Here is a 20,441-nt window from a genome sequence, read left to right as displayed (position 1 = left end):
CTTGCCCTCCGGCTTGCCCAACTGCCCTGCCCGCTGACCCCTCCAGCCTTACCGCCCAATCAGCAGAGCAGTGGGGGATGGCGTCCGCCACGCGAGCCACCGGCAGGCCTCGCCGCCGCAGTTCAGGGATCTTTTCCTGCACGAAGAAATAGTAGGCATTCCGGGTGGCCTTACGGTTCGGCATGGCGAACGCAGGCAGGCTTCGAGGGACCTGAGACAGCACCAGCCACCGGCGCCCTCGCCGGGCTCCCGCCCTTAGTAACCGAGGCTGCGCCTGCGCGCCCAGCTCCACAGCTCTTGGCCAATCAGGGCGCAGCGCGCAGCCGCATTGGCCAAGCTGGTGGAAAAAGAAGTGTGAGACGTAAGATCCCTCCGCGAGCGGCGGTGAGGGCGGAGCGTGGGCACGGGTGTAAAGCATTCTGATTGGCTGGGATGAGCCGTGGCGGGGTGTTGTCACGGGGAAGGGGGAAGGCGTGGAGCAATGTCTGGGCATTATTGCGTAATATGGAACCCAGCAGGGAGAGAAAAGAGGACCAGCGAGTGCTCTAGTCCCCCCATGTTTTGCGACTATAAGGGCCAACTGTGCCAAGCATTGTGAAAGGTATCTGCAGGGGACGAAGTGAGTGAGGACCCTTACAACCAAAATCTTTGCCCCCAAGAAATTTACGGTGCATCGCTTCTCGGCCTTTTGGCTAAGATCAAGTGTATCTGTTCTTACAGTTTAATGTCTGATACGTCCTCTTTCCGAGGACAATATATTAAGTGGATTTTTGGAGCAGGAAGGTGGAATAGGAGCTTACTCTGTCTACTTGGCGCATCGACCCAGTATTGCAGTACCTCCGGAAACGGTACACACACACAAAAAAAAGATAAAAGAAAAAAAGAAGAAATTTGCAATGTAAAGGGTAGGGGGGGGAGAGATGACAAAACCAATATTGTTTTGTTTTTCACCTTTCTTAGGTAATGTCTATTATTGTTGCAAAGAATATGTGTTTTTTTAAATGCAGTTTTTAGTAAGTGTTGGGAGGAAACACAGTAAGAGGCTGAGATTTAAAATAATGTCCTTGAATAAAGTTTTATAGATTTCCTCATAAAGGTCTGGTTCATTTTTTTAGTTTTGTCCCTAAAGTATATTTGTTCTTAGTTTTTCATAGTATACTACTATGAAAACTTTCTTGTTTCCATTATATTTTCTAATTGGTTACTGCTGGTGTGTAAAGAAAGTATTGATTTTACTGTTAATTTTGTGTATTTAGTCACCCTGCTGAACCCTTCCGCTGGTTTCAAGTAATACAGCCTATTTTGCTTCGGTCAGTCGCTATGCATACATTTTTAAGATTCTTGTTTTAAAACATTTTTATAACAAGCTATGCAGTTAAGACGTATCCATACCCCACTCTTCCCAAATAGATAAGCAGCTTAGAAAATTATTGCTTCTCCACACTTGGTCTCCCAACCTGCAGCAGGCAGTTAGGTATGAGCAGAGTAGGAGCCTTAGGCCAGGTGCAGAGGTTCACCAGGGTGGAGAGCCCTGGGTGCTTAGCAACCAGCAAAAAAAACTACAAGCCCTTCCAGGACCACCCCCTATGTATTAACCCCTGGAAGATGACATCTAGGCTTCAACTGTGTTTCAGCTCGGAGACCAGAGAAGCAGCAAAATCAGATGGAGTGACACAAGGCTGACATCAGGACCAGCTGCATTGACTAATGACCCCCTGGTGCTGACTAATCAGTAGACCACAAGGGGGCACACCAGGGAAGCTCATGAATGTTCTATTGGGATGCTCGCTGAGGCCTCCAGATAAAAGCCCTTGGTTCAGGGACAAAGTGCAGCTCTTTCTATGGAGCACACCCTGGCCTTTCCCAACCCCCTTCTCCCAGAGGCCTTTTCCTTTCCTCTCTCTTTCTCTAAAGCTCCAAGGGCCTTTCTTTTGCCTCTGTAACTTGTTGCCTGAGCCCATTTCTTCTATGGATCACTTCTACCTCTGTGATTTTCTAAATAAACTTGCTCTTACAGTTTGAGTCTTGTCTCTGAATTCTTTCTTAGCCAAAACTCAACTACTGAGGTTGCTGAACTCCACTGAGGTCTAACACCTGGTGCTGTTCAGCCTCCCACAAACCCACTTGTCCACCATCCCACTTCCATTTCCAATGTTGTTTTAGTTCCACATTGCTTTCTTATAACAGTGTTGTGACACAATTGAAGTACAATAAATTGAATATATCTAAAGCATACAATTTCATAAGGCTTAACATACATGTGCAACTATCAAACCATCACCAACCAAAGTTTCCTCATCACCACCTTAGGCTGCTTGAAGTTGTCCACAGTTTACTGATGTTCTGTTTATTTTTTCCTCAGGCTCTTTTCTCTGTTTCATTTTACAGTTTCTATAGCTATTTTTCATGTTTACTAATCTTTCTGCCATCTCTAATCTATTAATCCCATCTAGTGTATTTTTTGTATCAGATCATTCAATTTTCATCTCTTGAACTTCATTTGAGCCTTTTTATATCTTTCATATTTTTACTTAAATGGTCTATATTTCCTCTACTTTACCATAGTTAGAATAGTATATAACATAGTTGTAATATGGAGTATAGTTATAATTATTTAATGCTCTTGTCTACTCATTCCACCATCTGTATAACTTCTGGGTCTGCTTTACTGATTAATTTCTTATTATTATGGGTTGTATATTGTCCAGCTTTTTTACAAGCTTGGTAATATCTGATTGGGTGACCAAAATAAAATTTACCATGTTGAGTGCTGCATATTTTGGTACTCTCCTTAGTATTCTTGTGCTCTGTTCTGTGACAGAGTTATGTTATCTAGAAACAGTCTGAGTCTAGATTTTCCTTCTTTTGTGGCTAGCTTTTAGCTTTATTGTTTGGAATCAGAGCAACCTTAAGACTAACGTTCTCCTGTGCTGATATAGCACCCTTCTGGGTACTATGCCTGACAACCCATGAGTTTGGAGATGTTCCTACTTCGGCTGAGAGAAACAAACTACTAGTATTGATAGCCCTGGTGCATTTCAAGGATTGTTCCTTCTAGCCCTTTCAGGTTTTCTTACCACGGCACTGTGTGGTTTCCTCCCACATATTCAGCTGGGTGTTCAGGGAAGAGCCTCCCTTGATGTCCAGAGCTCTTTCTTTGTGCTGCTCTCGCTCTCTTCTGGCACCCTACCCTGCAAACGCCGGCCACTGTGGCTGCCTAGACACCCAACTCCACTTCCTCATCCCAGAAAGACCTAGGAGCTCTGTCTAACTTACCCCTCTTGATGCTGTCAGGCAGAGTACCCAGAAGGGTGCTATATCAGCAGAGGAAAACGTTAGTCCTAAGGTTGCTCTGATGCCTCTGGGTACTGTCTTCAGGTAGCAAGCTGGGGCAATGGCTGGGCTCACCGTTGTTTATTTCTGTTCTGTCAGGGCCTCCTTACCTCTGCTACCTCATTCCCAGGGTCTGAAAACACTGTTTCATATATTTTGACCAGTTTTTAGTGGTTTCAGGCTGTTGGATAAATTCATTTGAAACGGAGCTAGTCATGAGAAGAAATGAAAGAAGAGCATATGTTAAGGACTGAGACAATAAAGATTTTGGTGTGTCCTGAAAACAGACAGAAGACTGGTTTGTGTCCAGTCAGTGGAGAATGATACATGCTGAGGGTGGAGTGATCAGCAGGTCTTGGGCCTGGCAGTGTCAGGGGCTTAGGTATTATTCTAAGTACATGGGTGGTCATTTAAGGGTTTTAAAAAACACGTGATATGGTTCACAGTTTAAGAAGATCAGTCTTGAGGCTAGTTGGAGAATAGGTTCAAAGCTGCATGAATGGACATGGGGACATGAGGTAGAAGGCTCCTTCGGGAGTCTAGTGAGAGATGATGGTGACCAAACAGAGAAGAAGCAGTCGATGTGGAGAGAAGAGGGTGTCTTCAAATTGTGCTTTGTGGAAGAACAGAAGATGCTGATGGAATGGAGATGGACGTGAGAAAAAGGAGGAATCCTAGGGTTTTGGTTTGAGTAACTCAGTGGCCAGTGGTGCCTTTTTCTAAGAGAGTGAGGACTGGGGAGGTAGGACAGTGCTAGTGAAAAAGAGTGTCCAACACTCCCAGTGATACATACCTACGACCTGCTCCTCTCCTTCTTTGATAAGACTGACTTTTTTCAGGCTTCCTTAAATAAAGTCCTCCATAAACAGAACAGTTTCCCCCTTGTTTCAGCCAGATCAGTCTTCCTGTTCAGGAATTCTGTAGAGTTGCAGGTTTTCATTCTGTGTACATAGCAGGACAGGGGGAAGGGGATCCAGAATTCACTTATGAACATGCTAATTTTGAAATACCTATTATACAGTCCAGTGGCTATCTGTGTCTGGAGTTCTGGGCTAGAGATAAATTTTGGAAGTAAGCCATATAAAGATGGTAAAGTCATAGGAATGGATGAAATCATGTAGGGTGAGGGTAAAGAGAGCGGGGGAAAGGATCCAAGATGGAGCCCTGAGGAACACAGCATTGAGAAGCCAGTTAGAAGAGGGTTACCCAGTAAAGGTGACTAAGAAGGAATGTCTGAAGAGGCAGGGAGAGCCCGGCTGGAGGGACTCAGTTGGTTGAACATCATCCTGTACAACAAAAGGTTGCCAGTTTGATTCCCAATCAGGGCACATACCTGGGTTGTGGGTTTGATCCCCAGTCAGAGCATGTGCAGAAGGCAACCAATGTCTCTCTCACATCGATTTCTCCCTGCCTCCCTCCTTCCCTTCCTCCTTTTCTCCCTTCTTCATCTCTCTAAGCATGTCCTTGTGTGAGGATTAAAAGAAGAAGAAGCAGGGACAAAACCAGGAAAACAAGAGAACGGAGTGTTTCCAGGAGGAAGCACTTCTTTCATTCAATAGGTATTTATTAAGAGTCTACTGAGCACCACACTCTTTTTTAGGCATAATAATAAGTTGAATAGAACAAAACTTATAGTGTGGAAGGAAGGCAATAAAGAAATAAACAATTATGTATATAAGACATCTGAACATCTTATTGGACAATAAGTCCAGTGAAGGAAAATGGTGCAGAATAAGGGAACAGGGACCAATGGAAGGTGTAATTGTAGGGTGGTCAGAAATGGCCCTATTTGAGGAAATGGAATTTAAGCAAACAACAGAAGGAAGTGAGGAAGCAAAGCAGGAAGATGTCAGGCAAAGAGCATGCCAGTCAGAGGGAACAGTGAGTGCAAAGACCACGGTGGGCTCGCATCGAGCATGTCTTGGGAACAGCAAAGCATGCCTGTGGCTGGAGTGAAGTAAGTGAGGGGGGAAGTAGAGAGGATATTAGAGAGGGAGCTAGCGCCAGATCATGTGGCACTTGCAAGGCCACTGTAAGGACTTAGGACTTGAATCTAAATGGGTGACAAGCCATTGGAGATAGGATGGCTTCTGCTTTATTTATTTTTTCTGAAGGCGTGATTTTCAGCTGAATGCGTGTTGTGAAAACCACCCAAGAAGACCCAGCATTTTAGGGAAACATTCTTCCTAATGCTAGTTTTTTCCTGATGCTAGTTTAAATGAAGGCCCTGACATTGTTCCGAATGCACCCTCCAACCTGTGCTGTAATAGTACTAACAGTAACCGTCATGGAATGCCACTGTGTCAGACTGTTAAATGTGGCACCAGGGTTATCATCTCTCCTCTTAACAACCACCCCCTGAAATAGATTAGTGAACACCCCCATTTTGCAGAATGGAATATTGAGACTTAGAGTGGGGACCACATAGCCTTGGAGTGGCTCTTTATCGCTCTCATTCCAAACTGTTCACTAGAAATGCTCAGGGTGCTTTGCCAAAGCAAAAGAGGGGGGTTTCCAAGTCCCCCACCATCTCTAGATGTGGCCTGAATGCACGACCACATCGGTGAGTGACAGCCTGAATCTGGTCGATTCCCCCTGCGTGCTCCGTCTACACACCTGTGGCCTCGCACCAGGTCGTGCAGATCCTGCCTCTGTGTCTCCCTTAGTGTGTCTCTCACTTGCCGTCTGCCTTCCATTCCTGCTGCTGCATAATGTAGTTTGCGTGCTTGTTCCTTCTTGTGCTCTTGTCTTGAGCTCTCACCTGGAAAAGGCCTCTACTTGTGTCTCTTCCCACCAACCCATCCTCCACCCTGTGGCCAGAATAACTTGGCTGAAACGCAGGTCTGATCTTGTTCTTCCGCTTGATATCCATACGGGTGGTCTGTTGTCTGGAGAATTAAGTCCAGACTTGGTGGCCTGGCTCCCTACGACCTGACGTCAGCCTACCTTTCTGGCCTTGTTGCTGACTCTGCCCTCTGTGAAGCCACATTCCCGCAGAGACCCCGCTCCCCTCTGCCTGCTGCCTGCTGCCTGCTGCCTGCGCATCTGCGCCACCTCTGGTCCATTTCTGCTGTTAGAAATTCTGCCCGGACCATGTTGAAGACTTAGCTCAGCGGCCACATTTTCATGAAGACATCTCTGACCAGCATTCCTGATGGGTAACTGCCCCCTCTCCCTCTGCTTCCCCACCATTCCTGGTCCATGTCCTAAGGTGACCCTGCTCCATTGTCACATTTGAAGACCACACGCCTGTCTCTCCTCCACCCTCACACACGTGGCTGCCACTCAACCGCACACGCTGTGACTTACTCATCTTTAAATTCCTATTCATCTTGAATTTCTAGACAGCATAGTTTCTAGACAATAGTAGGTGTTCACTAAATATGAATAGAATGATGAATTCAGGGAAGACAGAAGAGATGATGAGGAAAAAGCAAGACGAATACCCTTTATATAATTTCTTGAACAGTTTGTAATTCATTAGACAAATCCCTACAGACCATCTCTGTGGGACAGGCACCCTCTCAGAACTAGGGTCGGGGTACAGAATTAACTGGTGAGAGCCTTGCCCCACGGCTCCAGCACAACGGCCAAGGCTGCTGTTCTGGAACTCTAGCTGGAGAGCCCACCAGACCCTTCTCCTGTTTGAGCTGCTTCCTTTCTGATGCTCAGTGTCCTGGCCCATTTTCTGGGTGTGATGTCATCGGATGACATACTTGCTCTGGCTCACTTCCCTCCCCTAGGTTCTGTCTTTGACCTGTGCCGGGCCCAAGGCCTCAAGGACAATGCTTGGGGCTGAGATGCAATCTTCTGGCTGAATCACTCACCTCGCACCTCAGGCCTTGACGACATGCAGGACGACAGACCACCGTTCACCTTTCCCCTTTGGGCTGAAGGATGCGGCTTGACCCCTGGATCTGCTCTCTTGCTCATTTGAGGCTGTCAGTGCTGTTCTGGTCCCCAAAGGATGCTAAGTTGAAACGAAAACAGAAACAAAAGCAAAACCTGCAGACGGGTCTCCTAAAAGAGAGGCAGGCTTACTCCTCTCTGGCCCTGTAACTCACAGTGGAATGACAGGCTGAGCCACCAGGCAGTGAGGACGCCCAGGGCTACAACTGCACAGAAGGAAATTGATAACTGCTGATGATCAAGGCAGGTGTGCACTGTGGCTTTGTATCTGGCTAGAGATACGGGCCTGACAAAACACCTGTTGCCCTCTCTCCTTCCTCCAGCGGTGTCCCAGAGCACACTGTGACAGCTCCTGTCCAGCACCTTTTCCTCCATCACAGGAATATCAGAGAACGCATACAATTACAGAGAAGAAAATATGAGGGAACTGCCACCCTACCCAGCATAACCACTGCCACTCTTCCACTGTTCCCGCTGCCACTTTAAAATGCGCCTCCCATCACTGAGACCACGGTCTAAGTAGAATGTGATGTTCTTCTACAATTTTATGCTGTTTTCTGCACAGTCTCCTTGACTGGACCGCTGAGGGGACAGCATGATCAGAGAGCTCACGAGGGGGAGGCTGCCCCCATTGGGGTGTGGCCTCCGGGCGGACAAGCAGGCACCACGAATTCAACACTCGGTGCCACCACAGCTTGATCTAAAGCCTGAGACAGCAGGTACTTCAAATCTGCTTTGAGACGTGGAATTTTCAGCACAGTCTCCCAATCTTTTACTTATTATACACTTCCCACTGTTCTTGGCAGGACAGCTTGGAAAGTGTTTGGCATCCTATACTTCCATTTGCATTTCCTTTCTGCAAGGCATTTTCTTAATGGAGCTGCTTATTCCCCAATAGGAAAAGGCTTCCAGGTTGAAAATGGCTCCAGTTCTCAGTATAGGTGCCCGGAGTCTCGATATTTTGTTGTTGTTGTTTAGTTTCTTGCTTTAACTTAAATGTTTTCAAACTTATACTTCATTTAAGGTGGTTTTGAAGATACAGGGAATGGGGGAGATAACAAACCTGACAGGTAGCACAGGGAAAGGAAGATGAACAAAACTTAGGTAAGAAACTTAAAAAAATAACATGACACAGAAATTCTGAACATATTTAAAACCATTGAATTGTACACTTTTAATGGGTGAATTGCATGATATGTGAACTAACCTCTTTAAAACTGAGAGAGAGAGAGACATTGATTTTGTTGTTCCACTTATTCATGCGTTAATTGGTTGATTCTTGTATGTGCCCTGACCAGGGTCAAACCCACAATCTGGGTGTATTGGGACAACCCTCTAACCAAATGAGTCACCTGGCCAGTGCCTCAGTAACCCTTCCCGATGGCACAGAAAGAAGGGGGAGAGACATGGTATGTGTGTTGGAGTCAAGGCCAGAGAAGAGAAGAAGAAAGGCGATGTTACCTGTGTGCTGTAGGAACACAATGTAAGCGATTCGTGTGCCTGCATGCTGGGCCTGCAGTGAAGCCATGTTTCGGAGGGCTCAGCTGGTTATATTTATAGCCATGTGGTTGCTACCGGCAGCCAGCAGGTCTCACTTCTCTTTTCTCCACGTCCTAATTCTGTTCTAAAATGCCGCTCTGATGGCAAGGCCTGTGAGTCCGCGCACCGGGGCTTCCTGGGTCTGCTCTGATCCCACCCAGGCCCGTGCCCTGACCTGTCTCTGGTTGCAGCACGAAGTCTGAAGGACTGGGGATCCAGACTCTCCCTGGGCCATGAAGATTAACCTCCACTTGGGGTGGTCCTATGTTCCCGTGGGTTTCAGAAGCACTTGAGGAAGGCAGTTAAAATGCACATCTCCAGGGCACACCCAGAGCTTCTGATCTCATCGTTCCTAGCGGAGCCTGGGGATCTGCCTTTTGGGCAACCACTGGTGCGATTCTGATGCTAAAAGTTCAAGAACCACACTTGGAAGAGCTCCCCGATTCTGGTGTCACCCAGCCATCACCACCAATGCAGCAAAAGAATGCCCTGTCTCCCCCCCCGGTCTCCATCGCTTAGGCTGTCCCCCGGCTGCAGCGGTCGGGGATGGCTCTAGACGTTTTGGCTTCCATAGCTGGCATTCCTCAACACTCAGGGCATTCATTCAGAGGTCAGGCAGCCGGACAAGCCCACTGTGCAGAGTGGATGCTCACCTCTTCTGATGCTCAGATCTCATCTGCATTTCACACACATTCTTCAGTTCCCAGGGCACTTTCTCCATATCTCCAGGATCGCATCTGCCCTGTTTTCCTACCAATGAGTGATGTGTTTAAAGGACCAAGGTGGGCCCTTGACAGCAGGAAGTCTGTCTCGCTAATCCTCGTAGCCCAGGTTCTTAGCACCTAGTAGATGCTTAATTATCTTTAGGAACATACCTTCCTGTGTTGTCTCTCAACACACAGGCTCCTTCCCTGCACACACACACACACACACACACACACACACACGACACAGATCTGTTTACAACATGGAAATAAGCCGTGTGAATGTGTCCTGCATACTGTGAAGTGTTGGGCAAATGCGCCTGATCTAAGCCAAAAGGCTGAGAAGCAGTAAATGTTGGGGACAAATGAAAGCAGACATATTGTTTATTTCATTCTCGTTTGACAATTTCTGTTGAAGAGCTGCGTGCCCTTAGTAATGTTTTAACAGGAGGAAGTTAGGGCGCGGGATTCCCGTCCACCTTTTCCAATTGTGCGGAGCATCTTGGTTCACTGCGCGTCAGAAAGCGACCCAGACGGAGCGGCGGGGCCCGGCCCAAGCAACCCCTTGCCCAGGGGACTTGCTGATAAGCTCCCCAAGCCCTGGCGGGTCCGACCTGGCCGCTCCGTCCCTCTCTCGCAGCGCAGGTTGCCAGGGGCCACACGCACGCACAGCCGCCCCTGCTCGTGTCCCCAACCGCAGCTCTGGTTCTGGCTCCGCGCAGCCCGCGCGCCCTCCCCCGGCTTCCCTGGTGCACTTGGCCGCTGGGTGCTGCCCGCGGGGCCAGCACGTGACCCAGAAACTTTGGAGGCCTCGGGGCGGGCAGCGGGCGGCGCTGCGGGGCGGGGGATCGCCGCCGGGAGCCTGGCGTGCGGAAGCGGGAGCGGGAGCGGTGCGGGAGCGGGAGCGGAGTCGGAGCCGAGCGGCAGCGCGCCTGGGCCGTCCGCGCTGTCCGCCCGGGGAGGCGCCCGGGGACGCGGACACCCGCTCGCGCCCGCCGCCGCCTCTGCCTCTGGTCGCGCAGACAGATCCTGCGCCCGCGCTGCTCCCCGCTTGGCTCGCTCACTCACTCCCCTGGATGGGAGTTGGGGAGATGGACAGGGTCTCGCTGGCGTGGATGGCTCTCTTCGGGCTGACAGGTAAGCGGCGTTTGCCACCGACGCGGGGAACTTTATATATCTTCTTGCAGTGGGGGTTCATCCATCCGCCACCCCACGCCCAGGTTGTGCTTAAGCTGTGAGCAGGCTGGGTACGTGGGGGAGGGGCTGCGTGTTAGGTTGATGGGGTGGGGGAGACCTCCGAGTACAAGTGAGCCGATGGAGAGGCAGGTGTCTGACCCACTCGCGACTGGAGAGTGTTCTTTGGAGCCTGCATTCCCCTTCCAGACAGCCTTCTGCCTGTGGAACCCCAGTGCAATGCTGGGGGAAGCCTGGTGGGACGAAGCGGGAAGCTCCGAGGAGGCTGATTAATTAGGGAAACTGGCGTTCTGAGGTGGGGTGGAGGAGTGTCTCCTTAATTCCTTCCCTGGAGAAGCGGGGACCCAGGGGATTCTCAGGCAGGGGGTGAGGAGGGAGGTGGGTGGAGGTTCCATTGGTTGTGGAATTTAGGGCCCTGCGGCCTCTTACTTGCACCTTTTGGGGAGTGGTCCCACCGTGAGAGAGGACCCTTCCTCTCCCCCCAAGTAAACAGGTCCCGTCCCCCCAGTAAAGATAATCGGCAGAGATGCTCAGAAGGTAGGGCTCCCAGCGTGCCACTTCCTCCAGGTGGGCCCTGCAGGCTTCCCTTCCCTTTCGTGAACTTCTCCCACCCTACTGGGGTCTGCAAAGGCTTTTGTTTCTGACACTTTACACCCCCCACCCCCATGACTCTGTGTGTTTGAGGGACAGGTGGCCAGGCAGGGTGGCCAGCCCAGAGTCACACGGTAGCCCTGTTTGGGGCAGGGTGCTGGGAAGGTTGGGGGGTTTGGACAGGTCTGAGGCAATGACGGTGGAGACCGAGTGATGGAGGAAAGGAACAGGGATCAGAAAGGTTGTGAGGATCGAATGGGGCAGGGAAAGGCAGGAGAGAAAATGCAAAGTAGCACCCCAAAATGAAGTCTTGTCCGCTCCAGGGGCACCAACCGGAAGGCTTGGGAGAATCCAGTGGGAAAGGGGAACGCATTTAACTCACCCCTGGCAAGTAGGCGAGAGTAAAATACACTTAAGAAAGGCACCCCTGCCCCCTCCGCTTCAGAGTAAGAGTCCTGACTCCTTGGCTTCGTCCTGTTCCCAGGGAAGGACCCTGACTGGCTCCTGAGCCCCATGGTCCCGGTGGGGGCACCGCGCTGTTAGCCTCTCCTGCCTGCTCTGGGTGTCTCCCTCCCACACTATTCAAATGTGAATCATCTGTAATTTCAGGGTTTGGCTGATCCATGCCTCCCCCTCCCCTGGCCTGCCAGGGCCTGCCACCTCCCCCCTCGCTGATCCTCAGTGTCCTCAATTTGCCTCCTCTTCTCTGTTTTCTTGTCCCGGGAACTTCTGCTCTGAGCCTGCATCGCACCTTCCCTGAAGTCAGCTGGGCACCTGGGAGGGTCCCTGAGTCAGAGTGCCCCAGGGCCCCGCAGGGAGGTTTGCATCGCAGGGTTTGGTTTGGTTTGTGCTGGGAAGGGTGCGCTCCTTTGCCGCGCCTTCCTCCCGCTGCACCCAGAGCGGCTGCCCTTGCCCGGAAGCAGGCAACAGGTCCTGAGCAGGGCCCTCGCTGTCAGAGCTGGGCCTCTGTGCTCTGCAGGTGAGGCTGGCTCCCTGGTCCCCTGAGCACCTGCTGGCATCCCCTGACCCCAGCTTCACTCCGGCCTCGCCCCCCCAGTGCCTGACAAGCTGCTCTCACCCTGAACAAGGTGGAGGCCACAATGGCGGAGGGGGCGGGAGGGGAGAGAGCAGTGACGGGGACGTGGATCCAGACTCATCCTTCTCAGGGAGGCCAGGGGAGGAAAGGTAAGACAGTGCAGTCCGGCCCAATCAATGGATCCTCTATTGAGGGGGTGGTGGGAGGAAGGGAGGGAGGGAGGGAGGAAAGGACAGATTAGAAATGAGTCAGAGTGCCCGGAAAAAACACTCACTGTCCTCTCCCCCACTCCCCTCTCTCCCCCTCTTTCTCTCTCTCCCCTCCCCCGTTTCTGTCTTGTAAGGCAGGCTGAGCAATTTCTAATCAACACGCCACTGTTTTGCTGGGGCTCCAGCAGCTCCTAGCTGTCTTTCTTTCTGGATTCGCACAGCTGTAGATGGAGCCTGGTGGTTTCTTATTGTCGCTTCCTGTCATAGATTGTGTTCTGTTGTCCTTGTTTCAAACAAAACAAAATGCTCAGGGCTGCGGCTGTAGCAACAGGTGCCACAGAGCAGGAAGCCTGGAGGCTTCGCTCTTTGTTCCCAAATGTGGATGTGGATGGCGTGGCCTGGGGTCCTCTCCTGCAGCCTGCGGTGGGATGGGGTGGGGTGGGGGGTGGAGGGGGGAGGGCGGGGAGGGGGGACCCTCTGGAGACTGGGGTTTCTCTGATGAAGACTGCTTGCTCTAGAAGCGTTTCTTTTGGTTCCCCTTTGGTTTCGTTCATTCATTTGTTCATTCATTCTACAAGTGTGTGTGTTAAATTCCTGGGTGTCTAAGTATTGCGATAGATGCTGAGAATAAAGAGATAAAGATAGTCCTCATGCCCTGGCTGGTGTGTTCAGTGGTTAGAGCGTCAGCCGGCACACCGAGGAGTGGAGGGTTTGATTCCTGGTCAAGGGCACGTACCTGCGTTTCAGGTTCGCTCCCGGGCCTTGGTCAGGGCGCGTGCAGGAGGCAACCAACCAGTCGATGTGTCTCTCTCATATCCATGCTTCTTTCTCTCCCCCTCCCTCCCTCCCGTCCACTCTCTCTGAAAAGCAATGGGGAAAAATATCCTCAGGTGAGAATTAACAACAACAACAACAAAAGACAGTCCCTGCCCTCAAAGAGTTGTCAGCCTACACAGTGACTCAAATGAGTCTTCGGGTCATTTTGATATGGAGAGAGCACACATGTGACGGAGCGTCGGGGAGGCATGTCCAGCCCGAACCCGGGGTTGGGCGGAGCAGCTCTGAGGTGACTGCAGAGGAGGTGATGGCCCAGGTGAGACATTTATGCCCACCGTCAGCTGCTGAGTTCTGCCATATCCAGGTGTGTGTAGGGTCAGCAGACGAAGAGGCACAGCCCCTGCCTTCAGGGAGCGCTCAGCCTGGAAGCGACACGCAGTGATGAGATGACAGAAGCAGTGGGGCCTGCACCAGGTGCCGTGGGCTTCCCGGGCTTCTGACCCAGCCTGAGCAGGAAGGGCGGTCTCCAGGTTGTTGCCTGGTCTGGTTGGCACTCAGGTGGATGCCTGGTGACCGTGGGGGGACAGGCCTGGGTGTGGAGAGGTCAAGTGTATGCGGCTTGGAGAAGGAAGGGCCGCTTTGAGAGACTGCTGACCCCTCCCTTCCATGAGCTCCTTTCCTGTCCTGCATGCCTTTCCATTTCTCTCCCTGCTCTGGTCTCCTGTCCCCTGGGAGACACCGTATTCACCCCAGAGCACCTTCTTTCCACTCCCCCACAGCTCTCCCCTCCCCCCCCCCCCAGCTGGTGCTTCTCTCTGGGCCGGCAGAGGGACTTCTCTCAGTGTCCCCATCACTCCTTAGGGCTCACATGACTCTGCAGGCTGGCCAAAGCGCACAGACCTGGGGAGCAGCCGTGGGTCTTACTGCGGGGCGGTGAGCGTCCTAGTGCAGGTCCTTCGTGCCTGTCCGGTGTTCACAGTATCAATGCCGGGACTTGCTTAGTGGAAGGGACCCTGGCTGGGAGCTGACGCTCTGCCCTCATCTCCTCCACAGACGAACTGTCCAGCCATGGGATCTGGGTCTTAGAATCTGTTGAATGAGATGATTTCTAAGGTCCCTTTCAGCTCTAAGAGTCTGGTTCTGAACTTTTCTCCAATTTGGGGGGAGTTAGAAATCAGAGCCATGGGTCCACTCTTCCTTATGACGCCCCCAGGGAGGAGCCAGTGCCCTGCAGCCTCGCCCCGGCTGGGAATGACTGGCAGGAGAAACGCCAGCGGGGAAGGGAGCGCTCTTGTTAGGTCTCTCAGAGGGCAGACAGGGTAGCACCCAGTGCTTGGCGGACAGAGCAGGGTCAGTTGGAACGATGGAACGTGTTCGTGTTCAGGACTGGTGGAGTGAGCGGGGCAAGCTTTGGCCCAGGCAGGACTCTAGCCAGCATGGCCCTAGAATGCCCCTTCTAGTCGAACGTTTTCTTCCTGGACTCACCTCTTCATCCCTCCAACTACGTTAGCTCTTAAGTCTCTTTGTCCCGACTCAGGACTATAAAGGAAGGGACGATGCGGCGGTAGTTCTTGTGCGTTTATGTGCCCTAGTGCTTTTCTCTGTTCACTGGCTCGCATGTTCATCATCCCTCTGATCCCACTGAGAGGGCATGGCTGGTGTCACCTCCAGTGCTTGAGAAAACCAAGGCTCGGAGGTGGCTCACCTGAGGCCAGAATATCTCATTGATGAAAAGGATGTGAAACGGCGTCACTGGCTTAATAAGGCTTGTTTCAAGTGCCTGGATCCGAAGGAAATAGTCCTTCGCGGGCACACCTGGTGTCGAGTATGGGCCTTGGGGAGTGAGGCCCAGAGTCCAGGAAACCCAGGGAAACACTGCCAGGACAGTGAGGAAGAAAAGCATTTAGCATTTCAAATTAAGTCCTGAGAGGTACAGAAAAGGAGTGGATGCAGCTCAGGAGAGCAGAGGTGACCCGGGACAGAGGCGCTGCTGCGTGTCAGAGCCACTGGGGATGGCTGGCACTGTGTGCCCAGGAGGCCCACAGGGTGTAGCTATGGCATCTATACCCTGGAGATCTTAGTCTTCAAGATAATTTTGGCTCTTTGGAAAGGAAGGAAGACATTTTGGATGGCTAGGGTTCTTTCTTGGCCAGGAGGCAAGGGGGACCCCAGAACAGGGCACCTCCAGCCTCCATGCTGTCCGTGGCATCGGGGCCCCGCAGGGCTGTTTCCCATTCAGCTGGGGGTCCTGCCCTCCCTCTCCCCTCCATGCTCGTGGCTCATCTGGAGGCGGCCTGAGAGGCAGTGGGAGACAGGGATTAGGCTCCAACTGACCTTTGACTACTAGCTTAATATTTTACCTTAATTTCTTTGGCTTTAAAATGAGAGGGTTGTTGTGATCATTGAAATTATGTGAAACTCCTAGCACCACCTTTGGCACATAGTAGGCCCTCATACTCCTTAGAACCCCCAAACAGGCATGTTGTTCAGCACTTTGATGCAGCAGCAAGCAACTCCCAAATCGGAACAGCTCACAGCAGCGACCATTTAGGGCGGCGTGGCTGCCGGTCAGCCGGGACTTGGCCGGAATTGGTGGACTGGGCTCAGTTCTGAATGTCTTCCTACTCCAAGACCCAGGCCACGGGAGCAGCCGCTATCTGGGCATGCTGTTCTCTTACCGTGGAGGGCTCAAGGGAACCTGGGAAAGGGGCGGAACCAAACCATGTGAATGTCTTTCCAGCTTCTGCTTGGACATACCGCCTGGCACATGAGCTCACATTTGATTGGCCAAAGCAAGACACAGGGTCAAGCCCACAGTCTGTGAGGTGGTTAGTGTACTCCACCCACAGGGAACATACAAGAGAGGGGGGGAGAAATAATTGGGAACAAATAATACAATCCACCAGGTCAGATTGTTGACCACTGTTTCGAGTACCTAAAGTGCAGTAGAGTCTTTCAAAAAGATGGAAGGGAGAGTTTGTTATCAATGGAGGAGACAAGTGACCAAATAGGAGATTCTCAGGTCATGTGCTGTGGCTCTGTAGGGCACTATGACCACAGTAAGAGCAAGAAGCAGCCTCTAAAGGAAGTGATAGCTGAGCAAGTCCGGAAGCATCAGTAGAAGTTACTAGGGGAGCGGGATAGAGGAAGGGACATTCACAGAGGGAACAGCATACACAAGGACCAAGAATCAGGGAGGACATGATGTTTTCTGAAATTCATAAATATTTCAGTGTGGTGGGAGAATTTACTGCTTCGGGGGGATGGAGGAGAGCGGCCCCATCTGGAACCAGTCCCTATGCTCCCGAAGTGGCTACAGGGTGAGAGCCAGGGCCGCCACAATCAGATGTGCATTTCTGGAATATCGGTCGGGCCTCAGTGTGGAGAGTGTGTTAGACGTGGGGAGACGTGCAGCAGAAACCCACTAGGAGACCCTTGCTGAGAGAAGCGGGACATGCGATCCTGAGCTCACCTGGGGCAGCGGGGATGTGAAAAGTGGACAGAGGAGCAGAGAGAGAGGACAAGGCACGGGCTTGGTTGGATGTGGAGATGGAAGGGGAGGGAATGTTAAAGGTGCCTCTAGGCTTCTGGCTTGGGGTTGCCGGGAATGCCACCCATGGACATGAACGAGTACAGGAGGAGAAACATCTTAAGGGTGGTAAAGCTTCAAGCTTTTGCATTATAGTGAAGTACTACAGTCTAAGCTACTGTCACAAAGAAATCCTAAAGTATAGTAACTCACACAAAATAATTTCCTTCTCTCCTGTAACTATCCAGACCCAGTAGGGGTGAGTCTACCATTCCAAACATATGGCTCCCAAGAGCATGTCCCAGCCAGCAGGAGCAAAGGACACAGAGGGCCAGGGCAGGCAGCCCACCTTTAGAGAGGGGACCCAGAAGTTGCACATGTCACTTGTCCTCACATACCTTTATCCTTACCTAGTCATGCGGCCACAATTAGCTGCAAGAGAGTCTAGTACTTGGCTGGCCGGATTAAAACCTGGGAAGTTCTGTTACTAACAGAAGGGGACAGTTAGCATCTCCTTCCATAGAGTGATGCGTTTGAAGTGCTTGTGTAGCATCCAGATGGAGAATGAAAAGAAGTCATGTACTGGGGTCTGGAGCTCAGGTGAGAAAGCTAGCCTGGAAACACGCTACGTTGATACAGATCGAGGAGCGCTTTCTTACTGGAGGTCTCTCTGGGCACGTGGCTGGTGCATCCTAGAAAGCGGCCCCCCTGAATGAACCAGGGGTTCCTGCGAGGTGGACGCCGCCCTCTTTGGTGTGGCTTTGGTCCCATTGGAACAGCAGGTAAGCCCGCCAGGCACTAGCTCACTTCAGATGTCTGGAGACGAGGCAATGAGACAGGAAGGAGACAGGCTTCTGGCTCTCACCGGCACTGTGGTGGCAGAGAACAGGACAGCCTGGCTCCACTGGGTACACGGAGCATGTGCTTCACGAACGGCACTCTCTGTGTGCAAAGTGCCAGAGTGTTGGCAGCAAATTCTGATCAGGCCCTGAGCCAAGCCCACGTGGGCCAGGGCAGGACTGGTGTTTACCACAGCCCCAGGGAGAAGGGGAGCGACTGCGGCCTTCGGGAACTCTTGGGAAGAAGACGTAAAAGAAGGCTTTCATGGTTTCTTAAATCTCAACATGGTACATCTGGCCACTCTCACCCTGAAATGGATCAGGCAATCAGGTCTCATGGTAGCAAACAGGAGAACTTAAGCAGGAAAGGACTTTATTGGAAGTTGATTAGCTCACAGAACCAATGGGGCAGCTGGAGAGTCAGGCTTAGATATGAGGCAGACACTGAGGGGATGGCTGCTATTCTCTGTCAGCTCTTTTTTACTTCATTTTACTCTATAATTTTGTTGTTGTTGTTAATCCTCACCCAAGGATATTCTTTTCATTGAATTTTAGAGAGAGTGAAAGTGAGGGAGAGAAGGAGAGAGAAAGAAACATCAGTTGGTTGCCTCCCACATGCGCCCCCCCCCCCCCCACCACCACCACCCAGGGCTGGAGATCAAATCTGCAACCCAGGTACGTGCGCTTGACCAGGAGTCAAATCAAACCCGAGACCCTTCAATCCCCAGGCCGACACTGCAACCACCTAGCAACACCAGCCAGGGCCCTTTTTTATTTTATTTTTTAGCCCATGTGTATCAAGAAGATGAATGGTTCTATTTGGGGAGGGATTCAAGCTGCATTTTCTTTGCCTTAAAATCTTGAGCCTGGAGGTCGACATCCCCTTGCTCCTTCGCTGCACAATGCTGCCAAGGGGTGGACAGCTTTCTCTCCTTGTTTGGACTCTGGACAAACCTGGAGCAGATGTTTGGACACACCTCACTCCTCTGACACTTAGAAAACCTGCCCATCAATCGTCCCTAAAACAGTCTTGGGAAATTGGGACACATTACAAGTGTGAAGACAGAAGATGAATCTCTTAAAGAAGATGTAACTCGGAGGCAGGAGAAGGAAGGTTTGTGTTGTCATAGTGGACAGAGGAAAATCTTAGACGGCGAAAGCTGAGGCATACTGGGGTGGGGCAGTTCTGAGGTCAGATCCTACTTCTGGGGCTTGGAGAGTTTGGGCTGGGTGAGCTGCAGATGGTTTCTGAAGACGCCTGTCGCGAACAATGCTAATTTTCTGTGACCTTTTCCAGCAAGCGCTGCCTCTCTACAGCGGGGCTGGGCTTACAGATCTGCCTCACAAAGATGCTGCCAGGAATAGCTTACTACTCGCGGGGAAAAGGAACTTGCTTTGAAAAAAATGAAAGTGCTAAAATAAGAACAGCCTTGCTTCAGACCCCGCTTTTGTTAATATCTCAAGTACATAGTCCTTTTCTGTGCGTGAGAATTGGGCCAGGGCCTTATTTTGCCATCGGGGAGGCACTGTCTGCACTGGGAGCTGATCTTCCTGGCCTGGTGAGGAGGTGCCTGGGGTGACTCGCGGCGATGGGGCTGCTGCTCGGAGCCGCCGCTCACCCCTCTCCTAGGCAGCCTTCCTAGGCACTGGCCAGAATGCGTTTTCTGCACTGGGGCCTGCTGAGAAAGGCCCTTCAGATCACCCCTCGCTGCTTCTGCCGTCCACTGATGCACCTCACATCGCGTGAGCTTCAGCTACACTCTGCGGCTGGGCTGTGTACTGAGTACTGTCATCCAAATCCTGGTCCCTGCCCTCCAGGACCATAGAGTTAGAAACCAAGTTTATCTTGAATCTCTCAAGATCAAGGGCTGGTCTTTTAGACCTTCTTGGACCCAGAGCCCGCAGCGTGCCCACACCTACTCGTGTGCGTGCATGACCATGCTCAGGGCTTCTCTCCATCTGTGCCAGGAACTCCTCCAGTTACACGTCACTGCGTCCCCCGTGGGAGGGAATAGTATTTATAGTTGAAGAGTGAGAAATATTTTCGTATGCCCAGAGCGTGCCTGGAGCCAGATGGTGGGGAAGACCTTATGTGCCATGTCCAGGCATTTGAGTTTCATCCTGAAGGAATGGGGAGTGAACGGAGGCCTGAAAGTGGGGAACAGAGGGTTAGCTATGTCTGGGTATAGGAAACGTGGAGAGCATATGAGGCTGGAAGTAGGGCCCCACGGAAGAGGCTGCTATAGAACAGGACAGTGTGAGGTCCTGTGGGATGTGGTGGTTAGGAACTGTGGAGCCAGTCAGCCTGGGTTCAAGCTGACCATCACTTGCTAACTCTGAGATGTTGGGAAGATAACGACATTCTCTAAGAATCAGTTTCTTCATCCATTAAATGGGGTATAATAATAATAATATCTACTCTATAGGGTTTTTGAGAGAATTCACTAAGGTACATGGCTAGTGCTGGCCACAATTTCTCACCTGGGTAGCATTTTGTAAGTATTTTGGAGTAACAGCGATGGATACCTGACTTAGGGGATGACAGTGGGAGTGGAGAAGGGTCAAATTTGAGAGCTTAGCCTTAGCGACCAACCGAGTGTGGTCAGGGCCAGGGAGGAGATGACCGGGATTATGATTTCTTTCTGAGGCAGCAGGTTGGGGGTAGACAGGCGACGAGCTGCGAGAGGAAGAACCAGCAAAGGGTAGAAGCAGAGGCGATGAGAGATGAGGTGTAGACAGGCTCCATTTGAAGTACCTGTTAAACATGCAGATGAGGCTGGA

General features: G+C 51.3%; 1 protein-coding gene across 3 annotated transcripts in view; it reads left to right on the top strand.

Moving 5' to 3' along the window:
• The first annotated feature begins 10,375 nt into the window (after window positions 1-10,375).
• The window catches only part of ILDR2 (immunoglobulin like domain containing receptor 2), a 56,627-nt gene continuing 46,561 nt past the window's right edge, over window positions 10,376-20,441 (top strand). For 2 of the 3 annotated variants that reach the window (XM_080647297.1, XM_080647295.1), the window contains exon 1: window positions 10,376-10,622. In XM_080647297.1, coding sequence (XP_080503423.1) covers window positions 10,562-10,622 — 61 coding nt within the window. In that variant the 5' untranslated portion in view covers window positions 10,376-10,561. The remainder of the gene's footprint in view (window positions 10,623-20,441) is intronic. The other variant, XM_080647296.1, reaches the window with a different exon arrangement.

Source organism: Plecotus auritus (genome assembly GCF_963455305.1).
Source record: "Plecotus auritus genome assembly, chromosome: 12".
Lineage (NCBI taxonomy): Eukaryota > Metazoa > Chordata > Mammalia > Chiroptera > Vespertilionidae > Plecotus > Plecotus auritus.
Note: the sequence above shows the minus strand (reverse complement) of the source record. Positions and strands in the feature narration are given on the sequence as shown.